Genomic DNA, 24,200 nt, shown 5'->3' with positions numbered 1-24,200 from the left:
TGCTAGGTATATATATACATCCCTATATTAGGTCCACTGCGGAAGATCGGTAGACCACCTACCTGTCATCAGACATTCAAAGAAGAGCTCTCTGCTTGGGGGTTCGGAAAATCCCTTCAAAGTATTCTGACAGCCCCTTAGTGTCCTCTAAGCCTCCAATCCACCCGATGTATTGATCTGGTCTCAGAGCAACAACGGCACCTTTCAGTCGATCCACCCCCCACTTTTCATATACCTTTCCATCACACTGCATGTCCCAATGGCATTTCTCATCACCCCATATCTTGTCGTACTCCCAGCCGTTGTCGTCATCGAAAGGCCGTAGGGCCTCCGGGAAATCAAATAACTGGACATCCTCCACGGGCGCACTATGAATGGTAACCACATCAATAGTCGCATGTAGCTTCGCAGGCTTGCGTGAAAATTGCCGTAGAACCGAATGAGTGGATGCCAAATACTCGCTGAAGGTCAGAACCCGACGCTTCTGCTCCTCCGTCCGTATATCACCAGCAAGGAGCAAGATACGGAAGCGACCATCGCTCTGAAAGACCCCGGTAGTCCACCGGGTTGTACCATCAGCTTGGTTGCGAACCTTGGCTGAAATAAGTCTCTCCCCCGGTGAAAGGATTTTGGCTATATCTTGCCCGTTTTTATGGACTAGCGGGCTGTCTCCGTAATGGGACAAAAGGCCTTCGGCAAATGGCTCCACTGAGTTAAGAACCTCCCTCATGGCTTCGAACCTTGCTTCCGCGTCCGGAGGAGGAGAGCCATCCTGTTGTTTCAGGAATAGCGGCGACCAGCGACGATCGAAATCCACGAGCATCTCGGCGAGCGGGCGGCGCTCAAGTTCATACGTGTCAAGGATGGAGGCATGAGCTACTCCTTTTGCGACGAGGGCCACTTTCCAGCCGATGTTGAAGCCGTCCTGGAAACTTATATTCATACCCAATCCTACCTTCGGGGAATGATTGTGGACCGCATCACCAGCGAGATATATGCGACCTTTGGTGAAGTTCTGGGCAATTCTTTGACCAATCTGTTATTCAAATGCTTAGCATGATAGCACTGTGAAGAATAAAATCCAAGCAGATAACATACCTGATATGTAGTCCACCAGTCACAGACCTTGAAATCGAACTGAAACGGTTTCAACATCTGTTGCACCTTTTCCCGCATCATGCTCAACGTAATAGACGAACGATCAAACCGTCCTGAGACGTCGACCTCTGTCAGTGGGACGTAGAAACGGACTAGCTGCCTCTCTCTTGGAATGACGAGGAGTGTTCCAAATTCACTTGCCACCGTAGCCGCTCGGCGTACATCAGCTGGCCCTGAATTAGTTATATAGGTCGTTTTGAGTATGGAGCCATCGACTTACGAAAATTGGTGATAGGGATCACATCCAGGACACCCCTGTAGTACACCCGTCAGTCACGGGAAAGCCTATAGTTTCTGAGGAAGATAGTACCATATGTGTTCGGTTGTGGAACCTGTGAAGGGGATATCCAACTGTTTCCTGGTCCAGCTGCGGCCACCATCACAACTAATGAGATACTTTGCTTTAACTATCTCGATCGTACCTGGCTCGTGCTTTCTCTCCGGAGTGAGGTCTTCCACATCGTCCGGTGCTACGTTGTCACGAGAAAGAGATCGTGAGCCACCATCAGTTGAAGCAGCACTTAGCTCTTCTTCGGTGAGTGTCCTCAGCTTGACCGTGATCGGGTATTCGTCATGATTTTTCTCGAGGCTTGCATCATACTCAAGTGACTCCGCAACGACACCTCTCTCGACCATAAGGTTTGAGCTGTCTTTGATAGCGTCGAGGATATAGCGCTCGATTCTTCCTTGGCTCAAGCCATGCATGCGATAGGGCGCATTGTCGAGGCTTTCGCTCCGAACCTGTTTTGTTCGCTTCAAGGTTCCCTTCTCGTCCCTCGCCTATATAGTATCTTAGTTACGATGCCCGCGCCCCCAGGATCAACGATGAGGGGTAGTCTATAGAACGAACCCAGAAGCAGAACTCGGTGATCTCCACGCCTTCGTGCAAGACTCTGTGCTGAAAGCCCATGCTGTCAAAGAGCTCCAATGTTCCGGCCCTCAATCCATCAGCATGGCCACGGAACACCTTCGTAGCGCGTTTGTCGACGATACGGGCATTGACACCACAACGAGCCATCCAGTATGCAGCGGCTAAGCCAGAAGGGCCAGCACCGATGATAAGTCTAGCCAACAATCATCAATATCTAAGAAAAGCAACAATAACGACTTCCACCCGAACTTACACATCGGTGTGAGATTCGATCACAGGAGCCATGGTGAAGGCAATTGAGCTGATTTCGGTGCTGATGGTGGGTGTTGTCTGTTGGGTTTCAACTTTCTACCCACCCGAAGCAAAACAGGTTTTTATAACTCCCAAATTCAATCCATCCTGCAATGGCTCTACATTTGTTAATCAGATGTACTGCGACAACTCTCTCACTCGGCAGAGAAAGATTTCCTCGTTCCGCTTACAAAGCGATACTAGTAGTTAACTAGGGTGGCACAAACTGCGGCCTAAAGCAGACTTGCATGAGGCCCACCAGCTTAGACCAGTCGACTTCACAAGAACTGGACACGTAGTCTCACAACAGACCCAACATGCAATGCCATTGTCTCTTTCAACTAAGCAATTCAAGTAGGTCTACTACCTGGCTAGACGGATTAGCCAATAATGACGCAGGTGTCCTGAGGGCCAAGAGTTCTAGTTCTGCAAGTCCTTATGGTCAAGAAACATAGGGCGAAGAAGTCACTGAATTACCAATCTCTATATTGTAATTCAACGAAACAACAGCGCTTAGCTTGCTCATGACCCTCGTTACGTTGCATCCGGATTTTCCGTACATCCCTCTGTCTCGAAAATATCAGGTTGAGTGTTCTTCACTGGCTCCGTGTTAGCAATGAGTACAGGTTATAAGCTGGTGATGGCACAAACATTAGTATATATCGGACGGCCGTTGATGCATCGACGGAAATATGGGTAGCATTCCAAATCAGGGCTTATATATTAAGTATTCTTATTATAGATTCAAAAACTCACGGACCAAGTGACCCGAATATGCTTCCTTACAATCGTAGTAAAGTACGGGTAGCGTTAATAATATATACATCAGACAGAGACGGGGTATATACTGACTGTCAGGAAACGGGCTTTTAAGGTAAAAACGGCCGTCATATTAGTAAACCCCTCGTTCAAACCCATACGACATGTCTATCCCATCGTATTTTCTAGACCAATGGGTGAAACCGAAAGGGCAAGCAGGTCGAAGCCGGGAATCTAGGATAGGCTCTCCCTTGTCAACAGAGTACCCATCCTACACAGCCCATCGCATCTTCAAGGTCACCGACCTCTACGGTGTAGACAAGTTGAGTACACATCTAAGCCAATCACTTCTTTCTATCAGTTCGTAGCAGCGTCGATAGCTGAATACTGAGCCTAACTTTTCGCGACATAGAGAAAGTAAATCGATGGTTTGTATGCACCTCGTGAACTATCTTATGATTTGCCCCATTAATTAAGACTGATTCATTCTAGGTTATGTAGAGACCGGTTATGATCTCTTGAAATAAGACAATCGTGGGCATAGATTGGTCTGGGTGACTCAGGGAGTTAGTGGGCCTATCTCAGACATTGTAGGAGTATTTTAAAACTAAAGGGTTAAACCCCCTGCCTCAAAAGAGCCATGTTTCAAAACAACCCGGACAAGATGCTTTTAGAAGGAGTCTGGTGAGAATAAATTGTGTAAATCAGAGAAGTTACTGAGGCATTTTGATAGTTTCACTACTGAAGGAGCAATTGACTTTGAGCAACCCCTGACACCCTTGTTTACGAATAGCCAAGTATAGGGATTGTTTATTTTGACGGCAGGGTTTGATGGGGGCTCAGGACGCGTGCCCTTGCATAGAGGCAGCACGATCCTTGCTTGAGTTTGTCAATGCGGAATGACAGCCAGGTCCGATGTGTCAAGCAAAGGTTCATGATCCACAGGTACCAAGGGAAATATTTCCAGCTCAATCAAGGATCAGCTATCCAGAATACATTCCTGTAGATGCCCAGACAAGGTGTCAATGGATATCCAGGATAATAGGTTCAGCTCCTTCATTCCGCAGGAGAACGGGCAAGCCAAGAAAAATGGAGGCTGCCATGATTATGGGCAGTAGGCGCGTCATTGGAGAACATAAATACGTCTTCGACCATCTCTGACAATATTCATCCTGGTCAGCACGATCGTTGGCAAGAAAACTCTTCAAAAGACACACTCAGTGTATCAGAGAAAACACCTTCGACTTCAAATTCCATAACAGTCGCAAGCAAAATACAAAATGCACTTCTCCACGGTATGTATCAAACATATTGACGATTTTAAATGGTGTGAGCGCTAATAAACGCAATATAGCTCCTAGCTGCCTCTCTCGCTCTTGCCCCGGCGGTCTATGGCGCCGGCTCCAGCATAGTCCAAGTCGAGGTCCATGGCCACGAGGATTGCCATGTTGGAAGGCAGCCAGGAAACAACCATCAGGGGGAGGTCCTCAACGGAAAGCCCGACAAGGTCTTCGCTACTGAGACGTCCTGTCCTTTTGTCAAGCTGCCTGACCATGACGAAGCCGATACCTACTCCTTTAAGGTAACCGCGCTCAACAAGAAGAGCTTCGAGAAGTGCCGCGGTCTGGGTGTCTACGCGAATAAATTATGTGTTGGCAAGCCCGACTGGGTTGTGCCTTTCCGCCATGGAGAGCTCGAGACCACCAGCCCTTGTCTTCCTGAGTACGGCTTTGAGGACTACGCCTCGTTTCAGCTGATTTGCGATGACGATTCAGCCCACCACGATGAGGGAGACCATGGGGCACATGATGAGGGAAACAAGGCGGGAGGAAAAGACGAACAGGGAGTACCTGAGGCAAAGGGGTCGGGAGAGGACAAGGGAGAGGACAAGGGAGGTGACAAGGGGGAAGAGAAGGGCGAAGAGAAGGGCGAAGAGAAGGGCGAAGCTGAGCAGCCCCACCGTGAAACTGAGCAGCCTGCTGCCCCTAAGTCGAACTCTTGGTTGAGCAAACTGGGCTTGTAAGCGGTTGTGCGTTGGAGAAAAGCATTGGATACTCTTAATTGGTGTACGGATGATCCTGGACGATGTATCACTATATCACTTTCAGAACGGCTTTCGTTTCTTCATACCTAATATTACATTCTTTCAAATGCCCTTTTTCCCTATAACAACGCGATTCACTTTCCGATCAAGCTCTACGAGTGGCGTGATGGCCCAAACTGAGAAACCTGTCGGGGATCCTATCCCACATAGCGCATGTATTTGCCTGCCTGACAAAATCACCCCTCAAAATATCTTGCATATAGTGTCGAGTGTTGCGCGGCTGGATCTCCTGCAAAAGTAACCAGCTAATACACCACATTTCTTCAATGTCCCTCCCACATCCGGAGCACTATGTATATACTCTGGCATACTATTCACCTCGATCAAGTGTACCTACAGCAAATCAACCAGTAGAATAAGCATGAGACAAGCGCATACGTGTCATACAAAGCTCCAACCCGACAGAGGCGCCGTTAATGTGGAATGAAACGATTGGAATGCCTGGTACCTTGCGAGGAGCCAAGCCACTCACGACAGGAATGCAAGGCGACGGATGCTTTTCCCCATGGCAATGAAACACTTCGTGGCTCACATATCTCTTGTCGGCAGTATAATTCCTCACGTCTCAGGTATGGGGTCTCTTTTTACCTCGCGATTGGGGGCACGACACCCGGAAGTGGATGTAGGTCTCCCTGCCCTCGAGGAGTATTTCGGGGAAATGGGTCCGTAGTTATGGAAATGTGATATATAACGGCCGAACAGGCGAGACGTTGGAATGCAGATTCAGACCGAGCTGTTCTTTTGGTCAGCGCTGCCGTATATCCTACTGTCGGTGTTTGCTATTACTACTTTTTCACTACAAAGTAGTTCCTCAACATGCATTGGACCAATGTACGTGGGAACAACGACTTTCTCTGAGCAAGGCATATATTAGGCTCGAAGAAAGCTAACAGGCATATAGCTCCTCCCTCTCCTAACTCTTGCCCACTCGCCGGTAGCCTCAGCTCTCAGCGCCGCCCGAGTATGGGCCAACTTCTCTCCCCAGTGCCCCGCCGACGACCACACCTCTTATCCAGATGATCCCAATCTCAAATTGCACGAAGAATTCACAACAGCCGTCGATGTGGTCGCTGGGAAATGCCAGGAAGTTCCTGTCCCTCTTCGATACACCATGGAGGTAGATCACGTCTCAATTGACGCCGAGCTCTTCTGGCAGGAAAGCCTAGACCACTGCACTATTGCTGTGCACGAATTGCCGGGCTGCACCGAACCGCCACTTATACAAAAGGGGATCGGACGTGGGAAAGCACTCAGTGAGTGTGAAGAGCGGAACTTTGCCACGTTCACTCAGGTTTGGGTGAAGTTAGAGTGTGAGAAGATGAAGCCGGTTCCTCATGGCATCGCTTCTTGGTATCATGGGAGACTTTCAAATTATACGGGGAGTGCTAATAGTATTGGAAATCACAACAATACTGGGGATCACAATAGCAACAGTCCCAACAGTGGGACTGGTATGTCCCACAGCAGTATGTGGAAGAAGATTGGGGCGCGACTTATGCCGTCCTGATAATAGTTAGTTGTGATAGCTCTCTCTCTCTGTTTCTTTATAAGAGACTTGGTCATCTCGAGTGTTGGGATGCTCCTTTTGATATGTGTATATTTGAGATCCGGGTTTTTGTAGCATCTGCGCTGTTTTCGTTGGTTGACGAGATTGAATAATGATCACGATGGATATGCGACAATTACATTCAGTTCAAAATTCTCAAAAACCATTAGGCATTGGTAGTCATAGTATACAATCCTTCCCACTGAGGAAACACATATAGCACCAAATCGACACGAAAAGTTGGCTAATCACAAAAACAATACACAAGAATTACCGACAACGCCCGATTGCTGCAAAGCACAGATACTTGTGTTTGACTAGAACCCAAAGCTATCAAGTAGCGAATTTGAATCAGGCTCATAGAACATGGTCGGGGGTGGTTGTGGTTTCTTCGGCGCATCGGGTGCCTTCGAAGATGGCGGCAGGCCGGTTTTGATTGGCATGTCTGCTACCACGAGACTGCTTCGTCGTCGAAGCATTTTCCGGTAATCAACACCATTCTGCTGCAGGTCAAATGATACTTCCCTCGCTGACTTGGCGGGTGGAGGCTCGGCCAAGAACTCCCACTGGCGTACCAGGTTCAGAGCGAGAAGGTCGCAACCCATTCGATCATAGAGGCGCGCGTTGCGGATTACGAAGCCCCATTCAGCTGGACCAGAGACTTTAGATGCACCCTTCAAGGTCTGCAATGTTTTCTCACGAAGCTGTTTGTATAAGACTACTAAGGCAGGATCGTTCGATAGGTACGATTTGGCTTGTAGTGGGATCATTCCGGGGCTTCCCGGAGAAGCAGGTGTGGATGGAATGAGTGTTTCAACTGGAGACTAAAGATACCAAAATCATCAGCATAAGGGGCCAGGAAGAACACCGGGGGAACGGTGCCTGGTTAATCGGCCGACTTACGATGAGCGAGCGTACAGCCATATCACGACGGCCCAACATCCAGAATGCCCAAGAAGCCATCCATCGGTTTCCGTCAGAGGCAGCTTCGGGCAAGACCCTCTCTTCCAGGATTTCCTTTAACACTGGTCCATCATCCCCTTCGTAGGCGCGTACAATTGCAATCGCGAGCTGAAGATCACCGACTTGATTGATGCAGACCATAGCAGCATCGCGCAAGTGATCTGCAAGAAGGAAGAAGGCAGCTGCATACTCTGAAAGGGTTGTTAGCGTATCAAACGGGCGCAGAGTTTCTATATGCTTAAAACTCACCAAATCTGCGCTTCCCAAGCAGCGCGTATGCATTTTTCAAGGCGGTTGTTTTCCAACGAGGCTCTAGAAAGTTATTTGCAAGTAAACGCTGAGTCGCAGCTTGCTCACGATTCCATTGAGCCATGCGCCAGAGGCCCTGGAGAATGCTCTTCTTCCCAAGAGCAAGGTAGTACAGCGAACAGTCAATTGGATTCTTCTCTTCTGTTTTAGTGTACTCATTCCGGGCAACCACTTCCAGTTGAGCTCGCTAGTATTGGTCAGTACAGAGCTCTAGGAGCAGGGCATGAGTGATAATATACTTACAATAGCTGTGGTATTCGACAACCACATGAACAAGCCGCTCTCCCTGGCCGCCTTCCATACCATCTTACCGCCGAACTGCCTCGACACAAGGTCCAAAAGGATATCTTGGCTACCGCTATGGAAAGCCCAGACGATCTCTCTCCAGGAGACTCTATCTTTGTTCGCGACGCCTTGTGTTCTTCGCAGCATATGCTGCCGGAAAAACAGCAGATAGCGGGCAGCGTTGTCATCCATTGAGCGCCGATGCTTTTCGACAGTGGCAACACATTCGATAGTATCAACCAGGCGGAATTGCTCTTGACTGGAAAGTTGTGGTAAAGCAACCTTAGCTAAATTTTCATTGAGCGCAACAGCGGTGTTCTCATCCATAACAGATGATTCATCCTCCAGTGAGAGATCTTCGTACGCGGAATGTAGTTCCTTGGACGACGCTTTCTGTGAGGTCTTGAAACTTGTTAGCTGCATGACTAGGTAATACAATAGTAACTTAACAAACTCACATCGTGTTCCAAATAGAAATCTTCCAGGGGCATGTCCAAGAAACCATCAAGGTCGTCGCCTTCAGTGTAGAACTTGAGCTTCCGGTGCAACCTTATCAAAATGGAATGCGCCAAAGTACTCTTGCCACTGAGGATACACTGAGCCAAGAATTGGGGGTGGAACACAGGCAACGGGCCATTCAACCGACTGACAACTTCGAATAGGTCTACAAAACCTTGGCGACGCGATGGAATACGAAGCTGTGACACCAGACGATCGTTGGCGTCGATCTCATTGTCGTACACAAAAAGTTGGTTTCCCGCTCCGATCACAAGGTGGCCATTGTTAAGCCAACAGGAATCTCCAATAGGATGAGGTGTTAGGTCCCGAATCCAGATCTCTCTGACTTGGGTCCAGGAAGGTCGAGCATCAAGGTAGTCATAACGAAGCTGCGATAGCAGGATGACTTTGTGGGGAAACCCAACCGCAAGAATGGATTGCATGTCTGGTGTGGAAGTCCAGTCCAAGTCACGGATGATATCTTTCTGGCCAAAGTGCTCCTCATACTCCAATTGCGCACCATTTGTATCCCAGATAGTTAAGTGGCTACGGTCCTCGTCCACAAGAGCTGCTTTTCTAATGGAGCTTCCACTGGCAAGGGATGGGTTTGCAATTCCCGTTTCAACTGTTGATGTCAATAGCCATTCTACCCGACTCTTCTCTCTATCGACCTTAGCAGCCCAGGTATGGACAGTACCTGCCCGGGTATAAGATAACGCTATGTCGGGAGAGAATATATCGAAGAATCCAGACATTTCAGCTTTAGGGCCTGCTGGGTCAACAGGCAAGATGTATGACATATCCTCCTCAATGCCCAGGTTGAAAGTGCAGAATTTCTGTAAGCAGCACTGGGAATTATGTGCCCCGTCCGCTTGCTTTGCTGCAGTTGGGAGGCGGATCTCCCAAGCTATTCCGTTCCTATCAGCCCCAATAGTTGCTATATATACCATTCCTTTTTCCGTTGTGGGGATTGGGAGAACACAAAGTGGTTTGCTTGATGACTGAAAGGTCGACGCAGCAATCTTCTTAGCATGAAAAGAGCGCAGGTCCCAGACAGAGATTCCATTGTGATGGAGATTGACAAGGAAATCCCCATTTTCAACCACACACGTGCGATGAATGTGTTCATCTGAGTATAGGGCGCTTTTGCGGATAAGCATTGACCCGCTATTCCTTCGTTTCTGTTTCCAAATCATTGCCTTGTTATCATCTGTACGTGAAACAAGAGTATCGCCGATCGCATTACGGACAATCTTTTTAACTGGGCCATTGTGTCCTGTCCAGGATGCTTTCAGGGCAATCCGGTGCTTGCGAGGGCTCGGATCGAATAATGTATCAATTTGTGAATCATACCATTCGATACGGCCATCGAAATGGTGCACAAGAATGGAAAGCGAATCACCTAACTGTGTACTTTGAAAAGCACATATTTGAGCATAATCTTCATCCGCAGACAGCCCCCGCATGAACGAGAAATCCAGTCCTTCTACATGGAGAATGTTGAAGGCGTTCAGGTCAGACTTGGATTTAGAGCCGACATCCTCGAGCGCCCACGCTGACATGTGGCCTTGGCCATCTATCACAACGCAGATTTCAGGGCTTTTATTGGCGACTTCGATTATATGCTCTAAAGCATGGTTTCCCTTGTTCCCTCCAGACCTCTGCACTGCCCGTTCCGTAGCTACACAGAAGTCTCTGCTATCAATGATGAAACCATATCGTCGAGACATATCCCTCTGGTCCGCCGTATGTCTTGGTTGGACAGAAGCGCCCATGTCGATTTGTGTCCATAGTTGTAGAGCGGTTGGAGAGTGATGTTCCATCATTGCCCAGACCCTGATCTTGCTGTCGGCGCATAGGGTGTAGAGGACATTATCGATAGATTGCTCTTTATGAAATGGCTTACGCCAGTGGGCACCCGTCACGATTGCTGGATGCGGAAGGTACGACACCTCGAACCGAACATCGTCCGCGCCAAACGACAGCCGTCTCCATACTTTGACTAGGCGGTCGTAGTATCCCGTCGTAATCACCAAAGTCGAGTCGGGAGAGAACAATGCAAATTTGACAGGATTCGCGAGCTTCTGCTTCCACACCGGACGCGCCACATCGTTCAGAAACCACAGTGTAAGGTGGGAATTCCCTAGGAGCAGCTCGTCAGGGGAGCCCCATGATAGGGTCCGGATCGTCTCATCGTCGTTCTCGTAACGGAATGTCTGGACAAGAGACCACTATACCGACAAGCCATCAGCATTCGCTCCTGCGCGTCCAAAAACCGCAACCGGGCAGCGGATATTTATTCCCTTTAATCCATCCTCATGGTAACGGACCTTTAATGTTTCATGCTTGATACCGTACGCTGGTAGATAAAAACATCCGGACCGCCGCACACAGCAATTTTGCCAGAAGCTTCATCAATCGTCACAGCTTCTAGGGATTCGGCATCGTCGACGTAGATGGTTTGTAGGAGCGTGTGGGGACCGCCGAGGATAACCAGCGCATGGCCGGAGATGTAAACCTGTAGCGAAGAAACGCAACGGGTCAAACGTTAGCCGAGCCTGATAACCGTGCATAACTCTATTGGAGGACTGAATTGTAGGTTCCCTTACGACGACACGGAGACCATCCCACAGCGCGGTGCTGAAAGACTGGAGCTTCGCTCGGGGCCTCCCTGGCAGTACCGCTCGCATAGAGGCGGGTAGTTGTTGAGTGTCGCTCGTTGCGCTCAGGATAGAATTACACCATTGCTAGGGAAAGAGAACCGGATGTTCGAGAAGGGCCTCAAAAACATCAAAAGGCGCAGGGAAATTGTCGAGGGCCTTGTTTCGCAAATAGAATAACGGAGGTAAGCTGGAGCTTGGGGAGGTCTAAAGTGGTCGAGTAAATTGGGGACTAATTAAATTACGTTGGTGTTCCGCCCACCGCTCCACTTGCCGCCGTGTGACTGAGCCATGTGGACAGTGACGTCCTTTATATGGATACAAATCCAGCAAACCAGAACGACGTACGTCAATAGGGAACCTATGTATCTTTCCGCTATACAGCGAGCCAGGGCTGCAAAGAGCTATATACTCGCAGTGGTCAACACGAAAACTAGTACCAGAATCTAGAATGCCACCTTCCAAAAACTCAACTATAAACTACGCGCCATCCATGTCTTGTAATGTGGGGTATCAAAAAACAAAGAAAAAAGCTCCAGCCTAATACCAAACAGCGCCAACATGGAAACGGAGAACAAAATAAGTAAGAAGACACTGTACATCCAAGATCGCTGCCCTAGATTTCTGAATTCTAGATCCGTCGGTTGGCGGACCTTCTAGCGTCCGTAGGTGATTCTGGCTCCTGGTCCACGAACCGAACGCTCGTGCCCAGAGCACTGCCCCGACCGTTGCGGGTTCGTAGGTGGGAACCAGATCTTGGTGCCGTAGTTCCTGCACGCAAAAGTCGACTGGCGAACGGCGTGTATAATGGTGTTGCAGGAGTCGTAGAGACCTGTGCGAGTGCCCTTGCCCGTACCGCCCGCTTGGATGGCGAGGTCAGGTAGTTAGGGGTGGTCAATGGAGTTGTCGAGACATTCTGGGTATCTGCAACAAAGCCGTTGGATTTGAAAGGCGTCTCGGTTTGATCCCAAGGGTCGAATACAGAGCGATTTGTCCTAAGATTCCCACCTGGACCGTCAAAGTTTCGTGCAGGGGTAACGAGAGGCCTCGAAGAATCCCGAGCCTCAAGGTTCATTCTCAACTTCTCCAACCAGTGGCGGAACATACTTCTTGAATGCCGTCTTAAATTCCTCTCTTTCATAGCCTCCGCTGTCTCATTAGTGCTTCTGATCTGGAAAACACGGAGACTAAGCCTGCGCAGGCAAACGTTCGCCTGCCCCAAAATATGTACGCGATACATGCTATCTGCTTGCTGATTTAGACGGTGGCATTCCAATAAGGCCTCTGCCAATCGTATCAACTGGTCGTAAGCGACTCTTCGTGCATGATAGACTTCAGCTTCGTGAATATCTTGAGTTCGCTTGGCACTTTGGTCATGCCATCGTTGCAGGAGTTCAGACGCAATGCTCAGTGATTTTCTTCGGCTAAATTGCAAGGCCTGCTGATCCATATCGAATACATCATGGGCCCTCGCACGCCAGTTTTCCAGAGCGTTCGCAGCAAGGTTCATCTTGACCTTTCTTCGTGTCTTCGCGTAAGCTGCCTGGCGGCGCCGCTTAGAGGACTCCAATGTGGCCGCATGCCACTTTTTCAGGGTCTTCGTAGCCGCGAAGTAGAACTGTGCATTGCTAGCCCATCCTTGGAGTTTGATCACGTGTTGCGATTTCGATCGCCAGGCTATCAGCGACTCTTGAAGCAGCCGTGGTGCATAGAATTCAAAGGCAACGAATTCTCGGTGACGCTGAAGCGCGAACTGATCGCGCCAGCAGATTAGCTTGGCCTTTAGCAGCTCTTCATTCCGACGATCTTCGTGTACTTCGGCATGGTCAAGTAGACGAGTGTAGGTTCGACGAACATTGGTTACGAATCTGGAAAACACCTCGCGCGTGATCCGTTGATCTCGAATCCGCTGCATAAGAGAGAATCTCTCCGCCAATATCCATTTATACATCGTTTCGATTTTCAGCCGTTCTTCAATTCGCGCACTGAGGGCCTGACAGCGAAGCAGGTCATTCCAAGTTGTCCACGAGTTACGTAGGATCCTCAGACGGTTCATTTCTCTTGCGTGTTGCAGCATTCGGATCCGCTTTACCCACTGAACATAAGCGGCTTGGAGGATTCGTCGATCAACCATGCCAGACACACGAGAAGCGGCAGGGGCAAGATGGGATTGGATTTTCCATTCTCCAAGAGTTTTGTGTAGAAGGTGTTGACGCTGCTTGATTGTTGCCTCCTGTTTGCCAGCAACGATCGCTTTAGACCTTCGGGACCACACTTGCCATGCTGAACTAAGCGCCAGATGTTTGTTCTTGACTTCTATCTCATGATTGCGCTCTCTGTTTGTTCGGAACTTCCGCAACCAGTACAACAATGACCGCCTCTTAAGGCAATAGTCATACCATTGGGGAGCACGTCGTTCGCAGAAAGACCAGAACCATCTCCAATACATGCCGTGTAATAGTTTCTTGTCATGGGCAACAGCCACCTCTTTCTCCGAATCCTTTATATGATCGACCTTCCTCTTCCAGATATTGAATGGTCGCCGTAATGCGAATCTTTGGGCTTTCAACTCGTTAACAGCGGTTATTTCGCGCCATGCGTTGAAGTATTTAACACTTAAAACGTGTTTTCGTGCTGCGGAAGTCCTTGCGACTTCTTCCGAAGCGACCTGCGCCCAGTGGGTAAAAGCTTTAGTCACGAGGTAGAGATCGCGGGCCCGGGAAGCGCGCTCTTCTAGATGCTTAAAAAAGCGGTCGGTCTGTGCTGCTCGCCGTTGCGTTTGAATGATCGAATGCCATGTCTCGAAAGCTTGACGAAGGAGCGTGCCTCTGTCGCGATTAATGGCGACAACTTCCATATGCTGGTGGCTTTGTCGAGTTTGGATGGCTTTCTTCAACCATTGTGTAAGTAACCGCCGGTTAATAGCACGTTGACGATACATGTTAAATGTTGACGCATCGCGTAGCAAATCGGAGAGCGATGGCCTATACAGCAATTCCGGTGGAACTTCGGGCTTCTCTACAGAGTCATCGCCTTCAGCAGATAGGGATGAACTGTCTGCATCTCCGTCAGAGCCTTCTGAGCTTAATGAGCGTCGTGTACGTGACCGGGAGGCTTTGGCCATCCTCTTTGAGCGATCTCGATCAACAGCAGACCTGGCCTGTACACCATTAGAGACATGATCTTCGTTGTTTTGTCTATCCGTATCCCTATCCAAAAGATCCATTTTATTCATAAGGCGGCGTCCAACATCCAGAAACTGTGCAATCAGCTGAGTTCTGTCAGTCGAATCAGCCTGCTTAGTGAGCGCGCGTTTTGGTGATGGTCTGGTACTAGGGAAGTCGGGTTTGTCCATTGGCAGGCGGGACAAGGAAGAGCGCGAACTTGGGCGATTGGCGAAACTCCTTTGCGTAGGGTCATCACCAACGTCATACATGGAATTGAACGATGCTCGCCTCCTTGGGGTGGGCTGTGTGGTGCTTTCTCTGTAAGTGGTGTCACGATCGACCTTCGCTTTGAGCCGGCCATCTGTTGAAGGCACACTGTCCGCATAAGTGTCATTGCCTTCATCTTCGTCTTCACCAAATTCAATGACTATTCCCATCCGCTCAAGTAGGTTCTCGAATTTCTCAAAGAGGGAATCGCCTAAGATATTCTTGCTTCCCATTTTGAGTAAGAAGCGCAAGCAGGCATAGCCTGGATCTGGATCCACGCCATGTTCTGCGATGACTTCATCGTACGCTTTGAATAGCACTCTGTATGGAAGGCGCTCCACCTCTGGGTCTCGCTCAGCGCGGGTGATAACTTGATAGAGAAGGCCGACATCTAACATACAGGAACCGGTTATTTAAGCAAGTTCGGATGAAGCTTCCATGGGATCACGCATTACGCACCTTCGTCTGAAAGCGACGGGTCTTCATAGGACAAGTGTCTACGCTGAGGGGGTACGGGAGGCATCGAACTGTCCGCGACCTAGGGCGCGTTTTTCGCAGAAAGGTCATGGAGGCGGGAAACGAAATCAACCATTGCGAGGCACAGGGTTGGACGTGAAACAAGAACCCACGGGGCCTCAAGCCTGCCAGTCAAGAAAAAAGCGATGGTAAAGGAGGATCAAAATCGAAGCCGTTCGCTGAAGCGATTGGACGGCTGAGACTAGGCTTCGTCCCCAACCTCCAACAATTGTTTTGCTTGTCGCGCGGAACCCAACATGGAATGTAGCGGTCATGTGATGCGGTTACGTAATATCATATTCCCTCTGCATTGCATCAAATCAAATCACTTCAGGCCAGCCAAAGAAAAATAATAGCAAAATCAAGGAGAAAATGCCATCAACAAGAACAAGGCCTATTGAGAAATTTGCAAAGGCCACGTCAAAATGCTCTGCAGAGGTATACACCTGCTCTATGGTCCTGCCATGACACTAGCTGACCGATTCTCAGGCAGCGGCATATGGCAAGTGCATTGTGGCTGACTACAATTCGGTCCACAAAGACATGTGTGCTAAAGAGTTCATGAAGCTCAAAGACTGCTTCCTGGTAAGGTGTAAGATCGAATTTCTGAGAGTCGAATATTAATCTGGAGTTGCTGATAGGCAGCGTCGAAGAAGGTTTGAAGGAAGACGGTGAGACAAGTTACGATGTCAAATCTCAGGTGCATGCATTGAGCGCAGACCTCCTCCTTTATTCTTTTCTTTTCTTTTTAGATTTATTTGTTGTTATTTTACTCGAGATGAAATAGGCCCACTATTTCTCAGGCAAATCCATGTATAAAATGTAATTTTATAGACAATGCTATCGTTTTAACACACTCGCGGAAACACAAACATATAAGCTATCAACAAACAGAATCTAATCACTGGCATGACACATCTAGTAACTCGAATGTCTAGAGTTTAAGCAACCTCAGCATGAAAGTTGCTTTCTGGACTTCTTGTTCCTCCTCCATGATCATGCGTTCCTCATCTCCACCGGGGACCTTGCCATCAACAAGCTCGAACCGTTCGAGGGGTCTACGCACAACCTTCTCAATGGCCTGGGCTTGCGTCTGGAAGGCTTCACCCAGACCGATATCCTCAGGATCCGAGAGAATTGCGTATTCCATCTTGACATCATCAGTGGGGACTAAGCCGGCCTTCTTACGAAGACGCTGCAGTCGGTTAATGATTTCTCGACCCAGTCCTTGATGCGCCAGCTCCGGGTGCAGGTTCGCATCCAAGATGGTCAACACGTCATCATCGGCGTTGGGCTCCATACCCTCGGAAGATGCATCTTCCTTGACACCCCGTCTTACGATAAGGTCTCCTTCAATAAGCTCAATACCATCCACAATTATTTTCTTGTCTGAGACAAACTTCTTCACATCATTGCTGGTGAGAGAAGGCAAAGACTTCTTGACCTTTTGAGCATCCTTCTTCAGCTTCTTTCCGAGGGTCGGCCAATCAGCAGTCACGCTATACTGGACATTGTACTTCTCCTCATCAGATGACAAGATGAGCTCGATAATGTTCAGTTCTTCGAGAATGTAGCTTTGCAAGGACTTCACGTCCTCAAGGAATTGCGGATCTTGATGGATGACGACAAGCGTCTTCAAAGGAGTCTTCAATCCAAGGGCGCGGCGCTCACGGGATACACGACCCATTTCGATAACCTTCTGCATCCGGGCTACACGCCTCTCAACAACCTCATCGAACAGTTCCTCACGCACCTCGGGGAATGGAAGGAAGTGAACACTGCGGCTATCTTCACTACGGAGAGCCTCTGGGATGTGGGGAAGGAGCTTCTGATAGATGGTATCGGTAAGGAATGGGGTGAAAGGAGCAAGTCCTCTGACCAATGTATAGAGGACCTCAAAGAGGGTGTTAAGGGCGTGCAAAGTGTCGTCAACGCCGTTTTCACCCTTCAGACGCCTCCGGTTAAATCTGATGTACCAGTTGGTAGTGTTGTCAATGAGTCCGAGCAAGCGAGGAACAACAGTGTACAATCGGTATCCTGCCATCTCCTCATTCACAAACTTGAGAAGACTCTGGCAGCTTGCCAAAATCCAGCGGTCCATGACATTGGTATTGGTGGCTTCTGCCTCAGGATCAAAGACGTAGTCAACACCCTGGGACTTCTTAAGAAGAGCCACCTGACCCTCAAAGAATTTGTAGCTGTTCCAAAGAGGAAGGAGCACCTTGGCGACAATCTCCTTGACACCGGTTTCCTTGAATCTGAGTGGCTCCGCGCGTACAACGGGGGAGTTAATCAGATACAGACGGAGAGCATCAGAGCCGTATCTGTTCATGATAAGAGAAGGATCGGGGTAATTCTTCAATCTCTTAGACATCTTCTTTCCATCTTCAGCAAGGACGATGCCATTTACAACACAGTTCTTGAAGGGCAATTTGCCAAAGAGATGAGTACCCAAAACAGTCAGGGTATAGAACCAGCCACGAGTCTGGTCCAATCCTTCGGCAATGAAGTCGCCGGGGAAGCTGTTCTCGAACTGTTCCTTGTTCTCAAATGGGTAATGCTGAGAAGCGTACGGCATGCTGCCTGATTCAAACCAGCAGTCGAACACCTCGCTCACGCGGCGGAGAACACCCTTGCCTTGCTTGCTGGGGATAGTAATCTTATCCACTTTATCGCGGTGAAGATCAGTAAGTTCGCCCTGGTAGCCACTGAGTTCCTTGAGCTCTTCGGCACTGCCCACAGCGACAATTTCTTTGTAGTCGTCGCTGACCCACAAGGGCAAAGGCGTACCCCAGAATCGGTTTCTAGAAATGTTCCAGTCTCGGGCATTCTGAATCCAACTGGAGAATCGCTTCTCCTTCACAAATGAGGGCACCCAGTGGGAGTCCTCAATGCCCTCAAGCATCTGAGGAATGATACCGGGGATCTTGACAAACCAAGCGGGCACAGCTCTATAGATCAGAGGAGTGTCGGAGCGCCAGCAGAATGGGTAACTGTGAGTGATCTGACTATCAACGATCAAGCGGCCAGTTCCCTTGAGGTACTTGATGATAGGCTTGTCGGCAGCTTTGACATGTTGACCCACAAAGTCGCGGATCTCACTTGTATAGCATCCCGTCTCGTCGACAGGATTAGGTGGCAAGCGCGTTTCGCTAATAACGCCGCCTTCCATGCCAACCCTGTAATCGTCCTCACCAAAGGCAGGGGCCTGGTGAACAATACCAGTACCATCCTCAGCCGTAACATATTCGGCGTTCAACACGCGGTAACCGTAGTCTTTAAATTCTTCATAGAAGTAATCAAACAAAGGCGTGTATTTCCAGTCCTTCATGGCGGAACCCTTGAATCGATCAACAATCTTGAATTTGGCCTTCTTGGGATCTTTGTAGAGCGTCCGAAGCAAGGATTCAAGGAGAATGTAATGTTTGCCCGAGGCTTCATCAAAAATCTTGATATATTCAAAGGTAGGGTGAACTGCAAGACCAGTATTCATCGGCAGGGTCCAAGGGGTGGTGGTCCACGCAAGCAGGCACGTCTCAGGGTCTTCCACCAGAGGGAATGTCACCACGACTGCAGGATCTTGAACATCCTTGTAATTTTGTTGTGCTTCAAAGTTACTGAGGGGGGTATTGAGAGCAGTGGAGTAAGGCATAACGCGGTAGCCTCTGTAGACTAGGTCCTTATCGAAGAGTTGCTTGAAAACCCACCATACGGACTCCATGAAGGATGGGTTCATGGTCTGTATAGATCATTGCAATAAATCGTCAGCAATCCCATACTGAATACATATAAATGGCCTCCAAGAGGGCATTTTTCCCCGTTCCTTGGAAAAGTCAAAATAGGACATCGGTTGGGATTCTACCTTGTAGTCATTGTCAAAATCGATCCACCGGCCAAGTCTCTCAATAGTTTCTCTCCATTCAGATGCGTATCTCATAACAATGGCTCGGCACTCCTCGTTGTACTTTTCAATTCCAAGCTTCTCGACAGCTTCTAAGCCCGACATGCCCAACTTCTTGTCGATTTCATATTCGATGGGGACACCGTGCGTATCCCAGCCGAATCGTCTCTCGACATAATGACCCTTCATAGACCAGTATCTAGGAATGATATCTTTAATAGTGGAAGCCAGCAGATGGCCATAGTGAGGAAGACCGGTCGCGAACGGAGGACCATCGTAGAAAGTGTACGGTTTGCGGCCACGAGAGAGCTCGACTTGCCTCTGGAAGGCGTTGATCTCCCTCCACCGCTTGAGGGTAAGTTCCTCCTCCTTAGGGAAGTCAATCGACATGACGGGCGAACGTTCTGTCTTGACGTGTGGGTGCGAGTTTTCCAAAGGAGGGATGGCCGCGGGGTAAAATAAAAAGACGGATGCAGAAATGAGTCAACCCCGCGGAGCCGAATTTTTGCCAAGCCCCTTACTCAAATTACAGTGCGCCCTGCCGTAGACTCCTAAGGCAAGAAAAATGGATAGTAGTAGGTACCCAAGGCAATTGCCCTTCTATGTATGTACAGTAACATCATGGCTTCTACAACACTCCTTGATGATGCTTGACCTTGACCATCTCAAATTTAACGGCATAAAACAGAGATTACGGCATATATAGCCATGGGAATCATGCCATGTCATGTCTTCTTGTTCATTTATTCCTCATCGTCTTCATCTTCCTCCTCGTCATCATCGTCATCTTCCTCGGCTTCGGATACTTCCTGGCCAAGGTCTTTCAGGCGTTTCTAGAGAAAGTATAAGTTAATTGTAACTCTTTGGTATTACTATTGAGTCACTCACCTTGTCTTCGTTCCTCTTAGCCTCCAAGTCTCCGAATACAATTAGGAGGTCCTCGAGTTCGGATTGAGCTGATTTGCGGGCTTCTTCTTTCTCCTTAATCTCTGATTTCATCTTTTCCAGCTCTTTCTGCAACTCATCAATCTCTTGGGCGGATTTCTGCGCAGCCGATTCGTTCTCCTTTGCCTTGCGAGCTTCCTCGGCCTGGTCCTTGGCTTCTAACTTGACCTTCTCCAACTCTTTTTGCAACTCTGCGATTTCTGTTTGGGTTGATTTGCGAGCTGCTTCTTTATCCTTCATTTCTGACTTGGCCTTTTCTAGCTCTTTTCGCAATCCTTCTGCTTCGGATTTAGTCGACTTGCCTGACTTGCGAGTTGTGTCTTCTGTTTTCTTAGCTTCTGACTTGACTTTCTCCAGCTCTTTCCGTAACCCGTCTGCTTCAGACTTTGCCGATTTGCGAGCTGCGTCTTCTGCTTTCTTAGCTTCCGACCTGACTTGCTCCAACTCTTTCCGTAAGCCTTCTATTTCGGAGCTCGCTGACTTGAGAGCTGCATCTTCTGTTTTCTTGGCTTCGGACTTGACTTTCTCCAGCTCTTTCCGTAATCCGTCTGCGTCAGACTGTGCTGATTTACGAGCCGCGTCTTCTGCTTGTTTAGCTTCGGCCTTGACTTGTTCCAACTCTTTCCGTAACCCTTCTGCTTCAGACTTTGCCGATTTGCGAGCTGCTGCTTCTTTTTCTTTGACTTCAGCCTGTACCTTCTTCAACTTTTCTCGTGCCTCTTGCAGTTCTTGTGCGGATTTGCGCTCAGCTGATTCACTGTACCCCACTTTTCGCTCCGCCTCTTCAGCTCGCTTTTCTAGAGCAGCACACTTGGAGGTATAGTCGTCATGTACGGCCTGGATATCTTGCGTGGCTTTTTCTTTGGACGTTTCGAGTTCCTTTTGTAATCTCTCGTTTGTGCTTTTAAGTTCAGCAATGTTGCTCTCGCTTTGTTGCTGGAGAGTCTTAACCTCTGACTGTAGACTCTGGATAGTTTGGTTGAGCTTGGATACCTCAGCAGCATGTTGTTTCTGGCTCTGACTGGCCTCGGATTCCAGCTTCTGAGCAGTGATGCGCAGGTTTGAAACTTCTTCTGCATGATCTTCCTCTGCCTTGCCAGCACTGGATCTCAAAGCTTGGATAGTAGCTTTCAGATTAGCAACCTCTCCGGTATGCTGTTCTCTGGCCCTTCCAAATTCCGCTTCTAGCGATTGGATCTTCTTCTGTAGATCGGCCAACTCAGCTTCATGGTGCTGTCTAGCTGTGTAGCTCTTTCTCTCGTATTCGGCGGAAGTCTCTTTCATCTGATAGTCGATGGACCTGAGCTGCTCGCCATACTGCTTTACAAGCTCATTCTTCGCGTTTTGATGTTGCTCCTCCAGCGCGGCTAGTTCTTGCGCATGATGTTTCTGAAGCGACTCGTTGATTTGCTGTATCCTAGCCATTTCTATGGCACCGGTTTCCCGGGATTTCCTGTATTCGAGCTGCTCTTGCTCAAGTCTATTCTGCAGGGCGACTAGATCCGACTCCAGTCTCTGCACTGCCTGGCTCCTTTCTTCGACTTCAGCTTTCAGAGAATCGACCAGTTCGCGCGAGACTCCTCTCTCAACGCCATTCGTAATGACTGATATCTCCAAACCTGGTTCACGATCGATGGCGCGAGTCATACGGCCGAAGTTATCTTTGAGGAAGTCCACGAATGTCTTGTCAAAGAATATCTCGGGCAGCCCACCCTCGTACTGCCCGCCGACCGTTTGTGGCAAGACTTCAAAGTCCCGGACTATAGGAGATTCTCTGAACCTTGTTATCTTATCAATATATTGCTCTCTGCCCATTTGTTCGGTCAGTAATTGGTGCAGAGTCTTGCGAGGTATGGGCGAGTCCTTCGAGGAGAATTCGTATATGACACCTAATAGAATAGTGCATAGGCCAGAAATGAGCACGTTAGAAACATAGCGATGTTTGATTTCTTGCAATAAGCTTTGAATGCTGCTGCCTTCTCCTAGAAAATCATTGACTGCATCAGGTTCTTCAAAAAGCCAACCACAGAGTAGCATCAGGTATCCAACGGAGATTCTTTCGTCGTCACCTCGTTGCATGCCGGTAAGTAAGTTGCCAACTATTGACTGAATGCAAGTGATTACTTCCTCCCCGCTCTCAGCATCGCCTTCAGTAACCCCCATAGCGATTGCTTTCGCCTCGGCGTTCTCAAAGAGTAGGTGGAACATCAGAACAGAAGCCATCCAAGTTTGATACGGGTCAGCATTCCCACGAGATTCTGGTGGAAGAAGCAGAGCGGTCAAGATATTTGGGATTTCATCTTGTCCGCTCAAATGACCATCGATGGCTCTGCGTAGAACATGGACGCGGATACCGGCATGGTTCGCGAAGAAGGCCTTGATACATTCACAGGCAGCTAGGCGCGCATCGAGAAGCTGTAGTGTAGCAGGTTCAAGGCTCAACTTGAGTAATGCTTCAATTACATTGATTCGTTGAAGTCCTTTGTTTGCCAGGTCTCCATTAGAAGCGCCTTCTGTAGGCTGTGCGCCCCAGAAGACCTCAACATCCCCAAATCTCTCCTGTAATGGCTCGTTCCCCCGAATTAGATCGGCACATGTTGCCAGTGCCTAGATAAGTCAGCACCACCCAGCAAAAATCAGGGTTATAATAGTCAGTAGACAAACCTTGGACGTAACATTGACACTAAACCTCTGACTGAAGGCTGTGCTCAAGACTTGTTCCATAACGCCACTGTGCCAGAAGGCCATTTGATTGGCAGGAGTATTAATCCCACCCCGAACTAGGAATAGCTGAATAATAACCAGAAGACCCCAAATGTTCTTGTCTCGCTGGGCAAGGGTCCATTGTGGAGTGGGTTCATCTGATTCCTGCTCATGGTTGGCATCAGCAAGGAGCTTTGCCAGTCGCTTGACGCATCCCGTCTCCCGAAAATAGGACTGATTGGATATATTAAGCCTCAGAAGGTTCGCGAGCAAAGAGAGACAGTCTTCGACGACTTCTGACCCGTGTGACAAAGAGCCTTCTTTTTCAATCAGGACAAATAGAAGGTCGAACGCATTTTCGAAGGCAACCAGTTTTTGCAACTCCTCCGAAGCAGGCGTTAAGGCAATGAGGAGCAGTAAGGCTTCTAGAGACAAGAGGGTTGTTAACAAGAGGAACCGTAATAGTTGCATAACGATTTCACGGATTCTATCCTTAGCGTACCATTGCGAACTGGCTCCCGAGCGTCACCCAGGGCACTGACTAGCCTTGGAATGCCCAACGGAGCTGTTAGAATACATTCCTGTGTCCTCTCTGGGCGCGCACTAGAAATTTGAAATATCAATTGCAAAGAATATAAGCGGGAGTAAAAGTCGCGAGTATCAAGAAGGTCAAGAAGAGCTGTTATATTGTCTTGTCGCTTTCGCTCCGTTAGCAACAGAAGCAGCTGGTGGATATTGGGGTGGCACACCTGAGTAAACTCATCGGATAGCCAGAGAGCTATTTCATCAGATGCTTCAGGCTGAGTAATATTCATCAGTGTACGCAATTGATACACACGGTAGCAGGGATAACTAACGCTACTCTCATCGGGGGAAAATAACATCAACAGGGCCTCCAAGACCACCTTGACCGTATCCACATCTTCTCGATCATTTCTGAGACAGCTTATCAACGGTCGCAGCGCACCAGATGCAACAGAGGCAGGATATATCTTCGCGAAGCTTCTCAGACCTTGAATTGCTGCACGTCGGTCTTCCAGTAGTGTCGCACTTTGAAGTCTACTGCTGAGAGTGTTGATTGTATCCGTTGCCGTTTGTTTGGCCGGCGCCTGCGATTCAAGAATTCGAAACATCGTTATCGATAGCTTGTAATATCATTCTCACCGCCAGCTGCGGGTATACCAAGCATTAGGCATTGAACGACTGAGAAATAAACCCTCCGGCTGTGGGGTTTGTTCACAAACAAGGTGAGTTGTT

The 24,200-nt window shown here is 48.8% G+C and overlaps 7 protein-coding genes across 7 annotated transcripts; 3 read left to right on the top strand and 4 right to left on the bottom strand.

Annotated features, from left to right (window-relative positions):
• Positions 1-76: 76 nt before the first annotated feature.
• On the bottom strand, positions 77-2,314 carry ANOM_002358 (putative phenol 2-monooxygenase; the record flags this gene model as incomplete). The annotated part of the gene is made up of 6 exons (XM_015547615.1): positions 77-1,036; positions 1,099-1,325; positions 1,379-1,413; positions 1,469-1,938; positions 2,009-2,222; positions 2,283-2,314. 6 exons carry the CDS (start codon positions 2,312-2,314, stop codon positions 77-79), a joined length of 1,938 nt encoding a protein of 645 aa, XP_015410556.1.
• A 2,045-nt stretch (positions 2,315-4,359) lies between these two features.
• Positions 4,360-5,102, top strand: ANOM_002357 (uncharacterized protein; the record flags this gene model as incomplete). The annotated part of the gene is made up of 2 exons (XM_015547614.1): positions 4,360-4,374; positions 4,434-5,102. 2 exons carry the CDS (start codon positions 4,360-4,362, stop codon positions 5,100-5,102), a joined length of 684 nt encoding a protein of 227 aa, XP_015410549.1.
• A 725-nt stretch (positions 5,103-5,827) lies between these two features.
• Positions 5,828-6,902, top strand: ANOM_002356 (uncharacterized protein). Its single transcript, XM_015547613.1, has 2 exons — positions 5,828-6,014; positions 6,085-6,902. Exons 1-2 carry the CDS (start codon positions 6,000-6,002, stop codon positions 6,688-6,690), a joined length of 621 nt encoding a protein of 206 aa, XP_015410550.1. The 5' UTR covers positions 5,828-5,999; the 3' UTR covers positions 6,691-6,902.
• Positions 6,903-6,928: 26 nt separating this feature from the next.
• ANOM_002355 (uncharacterized protein) lies at positions 6,929-15,401 on the bottom strand (the record flags this gene model as incomplete). The annotated part of the gene is made up of 9 exons (XM_015547612.1): positions 6,929-7,553; positions 7,633-7,883; positions 7,942-8,188; positions 8,245-8,688; positions 8,745-11,015; positions 11,138-11,302; positions 11,394-11,508; positions 12,098-15,269; positions 15,338-15,401. The coding sequence occupies 9 exons, from the start codon at positions 15,399-15,401 to the stop codon at positions 7,047-7,049; spliced, it is 7,236 nt and encodes a 2,411-aa protein (XP_015410547.1). The 3' UTR covers positions 6,929-7,046.
• Positions 15,402-15,750: 349 nt separating this feature from the next.
• Positions 15,751-16,132, top strand: ANOM_002354 (uncharacterized protein). The gene is made up of 3 exons (XM_015547611.1): positions 15,751-15,832; positions 15,884-15,979; positions 16,036-16,132. The coding sequence occupies exons 1-3, from the start codon at positions 15,767-15,769 to the stop codon at positions 16,054-16,056; spliced, it is 183 nt and encodes a 60-aa protein (XP_015410548.1). The 5' UTR covers positions 15,751-15,766; the 3' UTR covers positions 16,057-16,132.
• A 196-nt stretch (positions 16,133-16,328) lies between these two features.
• On the bottom strand, positions 16,329-19,685 carry ANOM_002353 (isoleucine--tRNA ligase ILS1; the record flags this gene model as incomplete). The annotated part of the gene is made up of 2 exons (XM_015547610.1): positions 16,329-19,133; positions 19,257-19,685. The coding sequence occupies 2 exons, from the start codon at positions 19,683-19,685 to the stop codon at positions 16,329-16,331; spliced, it is 3,234 nt and encodes a 1,077-aa protein (XP_015410553.1).
• Positions 19,686-20,038: 353 nt separating this feature from the next.
• ANOM_002352 (putative intracellular protein transport protein (UsoA)) lies at positions 20,039-24,076 on the bottom strand (the record flags this gene model as incomplete). Its single annotated transcript, XM_015547609.1, has 5 exons — positions 20,039-20,128; positions 20,184-22,847; positions 22,905-23,368; positions 23,446-23,743; positions 23,801-24,076. The coding sequence occupies 5 exons, from the start codon at positions 24,074-24,076 to the stop codon at positions 20,039-20,041; spliced, it is 3,792 nt and encodes a 1,263-aa protein (XP_015410554.1).
• Between the last annotated feature and the right edge of the window lie 124 nt (positions 24,077-24,200).

Source organism: Aspergillus nomiae (assembly GCF_001204775.2).
Source record: "Aspergillus nomiae NRRL 13137 chromosome Unknown contig00027, whole genome shotgun sequence".
In the NCBI taxonomy this organism is placed as follows: domain Eukaryota; kingdom Fungi; phylum Ascomycota; class Eurotiomycetes; order Eurotiales; family Aspergillaceae; genus Aspergillus; species Aspergillus nomiae.
Note: the sequence above shows the minus strand (reverse complement) of the source record. Positions and strands in the feature narration are given on the sequence as shown.